At 42.6% G+C, this 11202-nt stretch overlaps 1 protein-coding gene across 1 annotated transcript; it reads right to left on the minus strand.

Moving 5' to 3' along the window:
* Positions 1 to 954: 954 nt before the first annotated feature.
* LOC141072500 (uncharacterized) lies at positions 955 to 10650 on the minus strand. The gene is made up of 5 exons (XM_073559777.1): positions 10507 to 10650; positions 10301 to 10424; positions 10120 to 10217; positions 9831 to 9921; positions 955 to 4337 (listed from the first exon to the last, which is right to left on the minus strand). Exons 1-5 carry the CDS (start codon positions 10600 to 10602, stop codon positions 3061 to 3063), a joined length of 1686 nt encoding a protein of 561 aa, XP_073415878.1. The 5' UTR covers positions 10603 to 10650; the 3' UTR covers positions 955 to 3060.
* Positions 10651 to 11202: the final 552 nt, after the last annotated feature.

An 11202-nucleotide genomic window follows, 5' to 3' on the forward strand; every position in this document is an offset into this window, starting at 1 on the left:
ATTAACAAGCATTTCTCACCTACTGTGTCCCCCCATTTCCTTGTAGATTGTAAGCTTGCGAGCAGGGACCTCACTCCTAATGTCATTGTTTGAATTGTCTTAACTTGTATTGAATTTATTGTCTGTACATGTCCCCGCTTAATTGTAAAGTGCTGCGGAATATGTTGGCGCTATATAAATAAAAAAAAATTATTATTATTATTATTATAAGCTATTCATCTATAAGTGCACAGGATCTATTCCCCTTATACACTGATATCCAGTGATAGATCTACAATCCGGTTACATATATCTATGTATGGATTTATCTTACACTCAGTAAATACGGAGCACTTATCTCATCTCCCCCTTGATAGTGACGCTCTCTTAGGATACATGTTACTCTATGATGGCACTTTTGCACATGGCCACTAGATGGAGCTACAACATTTGACATTTGCCTGAATTTTTATATCTATACATGGTTTACACAAATTATATTTTCTTGTGGTAACTCTATACTATTTACCATCAGAAGCTGTGTATCTTTGTAATTATTTGTATGTATACATGATTGATTACCAATTCTGTCTCCGTAAAAACAATCCCCTTTAACCCCTTTCTGACATTGGGTGTAAATGTACTTCCTCCCTTTGATGTGGGCTCCGGCGGTGAGCTCACATCTTTTCCGGCACGTCAGCTGTTTTGAACAGCTGCCATTTGCCCCTAACAGCCTCTGACAGCGGCATTTAATGCGCACTTCCAGCAAGATTGCCGGAAATCCCGCCCATCGGTGACCTTGTCACATTATCATGGGTCACGGATGGGTGGGCATGACAAAAAGAGGTTTCCAGCAGACCTCTATGCGCACCGCCCGGTAGCCAAAACCACATGAACCAGGGATCATCCTGCCGAACTCCCGCTCTCCTTTTAACATGGGCAAAACGCTACTCAGACAACACAGGGTGAGGGTAAAACAGTGTGGCAATGCTTTATTGTACCACAAAACAGGCAGATAACACATAGAACAGTCCCAGCACAATACCCAAGATGGGGCACATTACAGAGTCTCACCCTTCCGCTGACCCGCCAGGATAATAGCTGCTGTGACTTCAGATCTTCCAGGGTCACTACCCCACCTGTGGCACACACACAGAGGAGGTAATGACAAGCGTAGGAAGATCACAGTCCATACAAGGCCAGCTGATCCGAGGATCACAACCTGGCTTCATCTTCCAGGGTCGACTACTCCACCTGTGGCACGCACACAGAGAGGAGGTAACAACAAGCGTAGGAAGATGACAGTCCATTGATTCCATACAAGGTACAAGGCCGGTTGATCCAAAGATCACAATCTGGCTTCTCCAAACGTAGCCATGGTTCAGTGATGGTTAATGGAGCAGATCTGTATTCTTCCAACCGAGGCTGAAAACCCCTAGGTTGTTTCCTATAGAATGATAGATCCATGTCCCTTTTGATGATGTTGTGACTGCTGTCCTGTCTCTTGTCCTTTGGATGTATAGATGTCTTGGCAGAATCTCTCTGGCTGTTTCTCTCTCTCAGTCTCTTTATACAGAGGCATGTAACCCATTTTTACACTTAACAAGTGTCCCTCATTCAGTATTTACATAAAGGGTAAGAATGGAGATGAGATTATTATAGCATTATTGATTATTTAAACTATTTGCATAGTTTTTCCCTCTCTGTTTTAGAAGTCAACAAACTGGCTCCATAACACAATGCATAATTAGCATATCAGCAAACATCACTAGTGATCAAGGATAAGCGCACAATAAAAGTCAATATTACTGGCTTACACAAACAAGTCTGTTTTCTTGACCAACTAGAAATCAACACTTAAATTTAAAGCCAACATACAGATAACATTCTATTATTCATTTGCTAAAAAATAGTTGTCTGGTTAATTAAGATACAATGCTGCATGTCTTCACAATGGCAAAAGTAAAAATAAAATGTTTAAAAAAATATAAAAAACAATATAAAAGTTCAAATCACCCCCTTTTCAAAATAAAACAATAAAAAAAATCAAACATACACATATTTGTTATAGCCGCGTTCAGAATCGCCCAATCTATCAATATAAAAAAAGAATTAACCCTATAGTTAAATGGCGTAACGAGAAAAAAGGTCAAAACGCCAGAATCACTTTTTTTGGTCGCCGCAACATTGCATTAAAATGCAATAAAGGAAAGACCAAAAGATCGTATCTGCACCAAAATGGTCTCCATTAAAATCGTCAGCTCGGCACGCAAAAAATAGACTTTCACCCAACCCGAGATCACGAAAAATGGAGATGCGACGGGTATCAGAAAATGGCGCAATTCTTTTATACTTAACCTAATAAAGAGGAGTTATTTTTACTGATACAGCGGGTACGGAAAGTATTCACACCCCTTTACATTTTTCACTCTTTGTTTCATTGCAGCGACTTGGTAAATTCAAATTCATACTATCTATTCCTGACACTGGAGGGGCTTATAAACTTCCGAGGTATATAGTTTGAAATCTGCCAATATGTGTCTAGTTTTCTGACTGTTTCAGATAACATGATACATGATTTTAGTTTTTTTTTTCGTTTAGTCTCGTTTGAATATAGGTCAATATTAAATAGTCTCCTGATGAGTCGCCTTTGGTGAGGACGATGAAACCTGTAGAAATGAGAGGCTTGGAGAGTGAGTGTGTATACGTCACCTCACCCTATATACTGAGATGTGGGGTACATGTTTTTTCTATTAGTCACTTTCCAACAAACCTTCAGGGGGCGAATTATGGGTATAGTTTTACATTTGTAATTAATAAAGTTTATTTTTTATTATTTTGTCAGCAAACATGAGGAATGACAAGAGACAACCCATTTGAGGAGGTGCAATTTTGGTTAAAACTATTCCAACATTATGAACATAAAAAAGGCTTCTCCCCTATGTGACGTCTCTGATGTTTATTAACAGTTGATTTCCAGGTAAAATATTTCCCACATTAAGAAAATGAAACTGGCTTCTCCTCTGTGTGACTGCTCTGATGTCTAACAAGAAGCGCTTTCTGGTTAAAACATTTCCCACATTAACAGGAAAAAGGCTTCTCTCCTGTGTGGGTTCTTTGATGGCTATCAAGACTTATTTTCCATTTAAAACATTTCCCACATTCTGAACATGAATATGGCTTCTCTGCTGTGTGGATTCTCTGGTGCCTAACACAACTTGATTTATTGTTAAAACATTTCCCACATTCTGAACAGGAAAAAGGCTTCTCCCCTGTGTGGATTCTCTGGTGCTTAACACAATCTGATTTACTGTTAAAACATTTCCCACATTCTGAACAGGAAAAAGGCTTCTCCCCTGTGTGAATTCTCTGGTGCGCAACAAAATGTGCTTTCTGTGCAAAATATTTCCCACATTCTGAACAAGAAAAGGGTTTCTCCCCTGTGTGAATTCTTTGATGGGTAACAAAATGTGATTTATGTGCAAAACATTTCCCACATTCTGAACATGAAAAAGGCTTCTCCCCTGTGTGAGTTCTCTGGTGCATAGCACAATCTGATTTATTCCTAAAACATTTCCCACATTCTGAACATGAAAAAGGCTTCTCTCCTGTGTGAGTTCTCTGGTGTGTAACAAATTGTGATTTACGTGCAAAACATTTCCCACATTCTAAACATGAAAAAGGCTTCTCTCCTGTGTGGATTCTCTGGTGCTTAACACAATCAGATTTAGTGTTAAAACGTTTCCCACATTTTGAACAGGAAAAAGGCTTCTCCCCTGTGTGGATTCTCTGGTGATTAACACAATCGGATTTATTGTTAAAACATTTCCCACATTCTGAACAGGAAAAAGGCTTCTCCCCTGTGTGAGTTCTCTGGTGGATAACAAAATTTGATTTATGTTCAAAACATTTCCCACATTCTGAACAGGAAAAGGAAAAGGGCATCTCCCCTGTATGAGTTCTCTGGTGTCTATCAAGAACCGATTTCTGATTAAAACATTTCCCACATTCTGAACAGGAAAAAGGCTTCTCCCCTGTGTGAGTTCTCTGGTGAGTAATAAAATGTGATTTCCATGTAAAACATTTCCCACATTCTGAACATGAAAATGACTTCTTTGCTTTAGGAGCAGTTTGTTTTTTAATGCCTCTTTTGTGACTTTGATTTTCCTTAGTAATTGGTAATGAATCAGAAGATGGGACCTGTTTCATAGGATCAGATGACAGATCTTTGCTGTGAATGGATGATGATATATCTGGAGTAACAGCAATCACTTTAGTTGTATCTTGTAGGATCTCAAGATCATCAGATTTAAAAATTGAAGATGTCAGCTGTCCCTCTGATCTCCTGGTACAGTCATCTGTTAAGATAAAAACTATTATTTTTTAATAAAATATCCTTGAGTTTTATATTTTTGAACATTTCTACTTAAACTGTACATAAAAATGGCAAGCTATGTAAAGGCTTTAATTATTTACCAACACAATGACAGTTCACAGTCTAATAGAAAACCTTGTTGGATGAGCCAGTAGTGTGCGGTGTTCAACTGTTTGTTCATTCTGCCTCCCAAATATTGAATAAAAAGAAACCAATCAATGTTATGCAGGTGAAAATAATACCAATTCTCATCTCACAAAAAACAAGTCCCCACTCAGGTCCATCATCTGTCAATGGAAAAACAGAGGTTCCCGCACTATTAGTGGCTCAAAGACTGTTGAAAAGCAACAAGGTTTCCATAAACCAATCCAGCAAAATCCGCTCTCACTTCGGAGTCTTGCAGTGTGCGCCAACAACATTTAGGATCCCTGTATTTAGCAATATTATAGTGAGAAGAACCCACTTAATTTGCGGTGTCTCCTGGAGCACAATCTGGGCACTATGTGCTGGGTAATAAAATGGCAAATGTGTAATTTTCACTCTCCAACATCCACTGCGTGTTAATTTCCGGAAAGTGGCTGTGGAGTCAAAATATTCACTCCTCTTAAGGATTATAACCCTCAGTGAATTAATTTATAAAATGGAATCACTTTATGGGGATTTCGACTATTCTGGTTTTCTGTCATTTTGTTATATTAGGGCTTCTGCATATGATGTGTCCAATCTCATCTGGGATCTGTTCCTGCTGTCCAGCTGGAGTAATCTGCTCCCTACTTCAGCCAATTGGAAAGTACCACACCCTACTAAAGCGCAAAGCACATGGCCGGAATCTGCCAGATACAGCGCTGTTCTCCTCTGGTTCAGTCCTCTGTGCTCAGCTTGCGGCTTGTGTATTTGTTTCCTGTTGTGACCATGGCCCGTTTACTGACTACTCTTGTGTCTTCTGATTCTGTATTCTGTCCTTCTGGTTCTGACCCAGCTACCTGACTATTCTTCTTGCCATCTAACACCACAGAAGAGCAGGTAACACCATGGGCCAAGCCTAGGGGTCCCAGTGTAAGTCCAGATCCATGTGAGGGTGTTATAGGGCAATGAGCAAGGCAATCCTTGGGATATGGAAAGCAGAGAAGATAGAGCCAAGCATGTTCATGGTGGACATCTTTTGAGCTGCCAGGTGACCACGAACAGTGCTCCCAATACATTGTGTCTGCAAACTATTCCAGCAAGATCTGCATTCAAATAGCGAAATGGCGCTCCTTCCCTTCTGAACACTGCCATGTGCCCAGACAGTAGAGTACAACCGTATATAGAGTATAGTGCGAAGCTGGAAAATAATTTGTAAGATCCATTTGTTTTCTATTATCCTTTGTGCAGAATTCCAAACTTACCACCACATAAAGTGACACACGTCAGATATTAATAATGGGGCCTGATTAGGAACTACTGAAATGATCAAACTCCACAGTCTCCATCAGTAATAAATGAGTAACTAGTGGTGAAACCTCTCTGGGGTAATTAGAGTATGGGTCTCAGAGACTTCACAATCTAAACTATCCTAAGCTCCAATATTTTCTGTCAGATGAGTTTCAAGAAGAAATATTAGGCATTTAAAGAGAACTGTGTATAAGGCCGGTTTCACACGTCCTGATATTTCCGGTACCGGAGATGTCCATGTGTGTAATACTCGTGGCACACGTGTGACAACTATGTCAGCATCCGTACCACATGGACGGCCGGCAGGGAAGAAGCGCTACATTAATCGCTGTTCCCCGGTGGCGGGTGCTGAAGACGCTCTCATCATTCTCCTCTGCTCTGCCGGCAGTTAGAATGATGAGAGTTATATTAAAGTGAGAATGATGATAGTAGGTGCGGGCGTTTGGGACTATTACTCCCATCAACCTACACCTGCTGCTGCCAAGAACAGTGACAGCAGGAGCGGATGATGGGAGTATTCCTCACCCACTGCCTGCGTTATAACTAAATAAATGAATGAAAAAAACGGTGTGGTTCCCCTGTATTTTCTATAACCAGTCTGGCAAAACACAACTGAGGGCTGTAACCCTCATCTGTCAGCTTCAGCAAGGCTGGTTATCAAGAATAGAGGGGTCCTCACACTGTTTTTTTAATTATATAAAGAAATAATTTAAATACATGGCATGGAGTCCCCCCCATTTCTGACAACCAGCCTTGCTAAAGCTGGCAGTTGGGGGCTGGTATTCTCAGCCTAGAAATAGCAGCCCGCAGCTGCCCAGAAAAGGCACATCTATTAGATGCGCCAATTCTGGTGCTTTGCCCGGCTCTTCCCACTTGCCCTGTGTTTTGTTTTATTTCTAATAAAAGACTTTATTCTGGCTGCATCTTTATTTATCATATAACTATAGGATTAGTTATGGAAAGGGGTCTTACTTTGATACCTGGTGATGAAATCTTTATTTGTAGCTTTCCGTTAATGAGATTCTCATGCTCTGGGGCGGGGGTGTGGGCGGGGCTTTATGTGGTGCTCTGATTACATATTCATCTGTATTGGCTTATGACAGGTCGCTGACCCCTCACTGACCTGCCCCCATTATTACATAATGCATATAATAGCATTGATATTATTGTTGATAATATAATATTGTGGCTATTGTGAGGCTTAGAAAAAAAATTACATCCAGCAAAATGTCACCAGCGGCCCCTGTCCAGTAGCCTCTGTCTCTTACTTATAGATGCTACTGTGCAGGCGCCGCCATCGCCGGTGACATTTTGCTGGATGTAATTTTTTTCTAAGCCTCACAGTAGCCACAATATTATAGGCATTATCAACAATAATATCAATATGTAATAATGGGGGCAGGTCAGCGAGGGGTCAGCGACCTGTCATAAGCCAATACAGATTAATATGTAATCAGAGCACCACATAAAGCCCCGCCCACAGCCCCGCCCCAGAGCACGAGAATCTCATTAACTGGAAACTACAAATAAAGATTATACAACAACCACAAGACAGATTTCATCACCAGGTATCATTGTAATCAGTATAATGGTGCCGACCTGACAGTGTCTGTAGGTTACTGAGCACAATCCTGCTGACAGGGGCACTTAAAATTTAGATCTTAGGCATTTGGAAGAGGCAATGGAGAGATTTTTTTCAAGACTATCAGGGAGTTACAGACTCACATTAGGCAGGAAGGCCGATCCCACCACAATCAAACTATCATACAGAAGGAACAGGTAAAAAAAAAGACAGAATAAAAAAAATGTTACATCCCCAACAACAACGTATGTACGAGGGGAGAACACTAAACTGGAGCTGCCCTCATTTATGGTGGACCATTGGAGCCACTATGAATCCTGACCAGAAGAGTAGAGAAAGTATTAGCGCCCCCATTTCAGGAGAGATTGTGCAGTAATCTGAATTCCTTAGGATGGAAAACAATGTAATTTATGACGTGGAGTGAATCCATGACACCAGGGCTGGAGCCAACACATCTCCTGCAGGCAGGAATAAATGTATATTACAGCCACCAGCCACGCACAGCTTAGAGATCTATCATGGCACAGGTGGAATGCTTGTCCTGTAGTTTATCACAATCCTCCTTGAAATTACTGTATTTTTTGGACCATAAGATGCACCTAGGTTTTAGAGGAAATTAGGAAAAAAAATTGAACCAAAAAATGTGGTCAATTCTGTACTTAATATCCCCTATCCTGGTATATATGGCCCCCTCCTCCCCATTCTGATACACATGGCCCCCTCATCCTTACCCTGGTATGCATGTCCTCATCCCCATCCTGGTATGCATGGCCCCATCCCTACCCTGGTATGCAGGGTCCCCATCCCTATCCTGGTATGCATGGCCCCATCCCTACCCTGGTATGCATGGTCCCATCATCCCTATCCTGGTATGCATGGCCCCATCCCTATCCTGGTATGCATGGTCCCATCCCTACCCTGGTATGCAGGGTCCCCATCCCTATCCTGGTATGCATGGTCCCATCATCCCTATCCTGGTATGCATGGCCCCATCCCTATCCTGGTATGCAGGGCCCCATCCCTATCCTGGTATGCAGGGCCCCATCTCGTCCTGGTATGCAGGGGCCCATCCTTATAAGTGGCCCCCACCCACATTCCTATCCTGGTATGCATGGCCCCAACAGAAAACATTAAAAAAAAAAATTACACTTACCTACCCGGTGGTCCCTCACAGCGTCCTGCTCCGTTGCCAGCAACTGCTATATGCTTGTAAGCAGCGCTGAGAACAGCGAGTATTCACAAATATTCATTTCTCTTAAGTAGCGGCACACGTGACCGCAGGTAGCAGCAGGAAACCGGTGGCTGACACTGCGCGCTACTGAAGAGCAAAGAATACTCACTGCCCTTTGCGTGCACAGTCCTGGCAGCTGTGCTCTGCTTGTGAGCAGCGCGTAACATCCCTGCCATGCGCTGCTTACAAGCATATAGCAGTTGTTGGCACCGGAGCAGGACGCTGCGAGGGAGCGCGGGGTAGGTAAGTGTAATGGTTTGTTTTTTAATGTTTTCTGAAGGGGCCATGCATACAAGGATGTGGATGGGGATGGTGGTGTGGGCCAATTATAAGGATGGGGCCATGCATACCAGGACCGGGGTTGGGGGCTAATCATATCAAGATACTATTATTAAAGAGAAATGAATATTCATTGCCCTCCAAGCCCATGGGAGTGGAATGCAGTGAATATTCATTTCTCTTTAGCAGCAAGAACAGGAGTTAGCCGCAGCTACCGGCTCCAGCCTCGTGTGACCCGCTGCTCCGCCGATGCCGTTCCCCCACCTCCCTACCACAGCAAGAGCCGGTACATCTGGACTATAAGACGCACCCTCCATTTTCCTCCATATTTTTGAAGGAAAACAGTGTGTCTTATAGTCCGAAAAATATGGTAGTTTTAACACAAATTGAAAAGTCAGGATAAAGGGAAACTCTGTTATTATACAGAAATTCACACTTGGCCTCAATGCACATTTACTGTTGCCGCTCATAAAAGGGAAGTTTGGCCAGAAAAACTGGACCTGGTCTTGTAGGGACCATGAGACATTCAGCAGCACAGAAGGGAGAGCAGATTCATCCGATAAGATCTCAGGGATCTAGGAAGCCAACAGCATCATTACCCTCCGCTTTCTCTTACAGGCCCAGCATAAGATTTTTCTTCAAGTGATTTTCTATCTTGTCAGCACATTCTACGTACGCTGTCATTTGACTGTAGTTTACAGAACTGGGCAGGTAACGGTCAACGTCTCCTAATACCAGGGGGTAGGTGGATCCACCAGGTTGTACGTTCTATAGAAAAGGGCTTTCGATGCCCAAAGTCATTTAAACAGTTTTGGGTGGAGGAGAATATTGTGGTCTAGAGGCAAAATGGTGACATGGTAATACGGCCGGACTACACCACCGATAAAGCAGCCACAGCCGGTGACTGAGAGGAATCTGTGACTTCTCTGCATTCAGTGGTTACTACTCACCTGGGTAGTCATATGTGGGAATCTCCTCTTTACACCGCTCATCACCCCTCACATATGTCTCTGTAGTATTAATACGGGTCAGATCTTCACCCTGAAACAAATATTGTAAAAGTCACCGACAGATGGAGAAGTCCCATCTATGATCAGCTCTAATCCTGCCATCTCCACCGTTCTCATTACACAAGTATAAAACATATAATACTGGTGGATAAAACAAGACTGAGCACAAGACCTTCACAGCCGTCTACACATCATAGGGGAGATCTCCTGACACCTTCTCTCCATCTACCTGATGATCCTGAGGAGCACTGGGATCCTCTTGTTTACAGTCCTGTGGAAGAAGAGGACGGGGACATCTCTCTGGTGTTGTCCTCTTACTGGATAGATCTGGAGGAAACACATACAGGGACTGAATTCATTCTCTACATACAGATAATTATAGGCCGTGTGTATTTAGTCCTGTCTATTACCTGGTGATGTGAGGGGCTGGGGAACCTCCATTATGACGTTCTTGTAGAGATCTCTGTGTCCTTCTAAATAATCCCACTCCTCCATGGAGAAATAGACAGCGATATCCTGACACCTTATAGGAACCTGACACATACAATGATACCGTCATCCCCCGATCCCTTCATAGTGTTACTGTGTAATGTCCCAGTATTCCCAGCAGTGTCACCTCTCCAGTCAGCAGCTCAGTCATCTTGTAGATGAGTTCTAGGATCTTCTGGTCATTGATGTCCTCATGGATCAGGGTGTGAGGTGGAGGCCCCATGATTGGGCTCAGGGGTCTTCCACATCCCTCAGACACAGGGTCCTGACAGCGATCACTAGAGGTCTTCTTCACCACTGTGTAATCCTGGTTATGGAGAGACACATTAATAAATCTCACTACAGACATTTCCAGAGTCCTCACAGCTCCAGTTCTGTCCATCTGTTATTCCCATAGATAAGAATGATGTAATGTGACGTCATCAGAATCTCTCACCTCTCCAGTGAGATGGAAGAGGATCTCTAGGGTGAGGTGTAACATCCTCTCCACCATCTTGTCTCTGTCCATATCCATCCTTGATGGGTAAATCAGGAAAATTCTCTTTTGTAGAAGATCTTCACTGAGAGGATCCGATATTGTAGAGACCTGAATGAGAAGAAGATGATCCGATGTAACATCATAAGAATCCTGTGTAATAATACAATTACTGGAGATAATAAGGGAAACATATGAGGAGATTTATTATCTTACAGGGTTTAGTTTTCTCCCCTGACATCTACTAATAAAACCTATATATTTAGGCCACAGACAACAAGCAGTTTCTTCCTCGGAGTCGGCAGCTGAACACGTTCCTCATAGACTCATCCTCCATAACGCTAATTC

The sequence above is a fragment of the Dendrobates tinctorius genome, unplaced genomic scaffold (genome assembly GCF_039654945.1).
Source record: "Dendrobates tinctorius isolate UK_male_01 unplaced genomic scaffold, ASM3965494v1 ptg000274l, whole genome shotgun sequence".
Classification (NCBI taxonomy): Eukaryota; Metazoa; Chordata; class Amphibia; order Anura; family Dendrobatidae; genus Dendrobates; species Dendrobates tinctorius.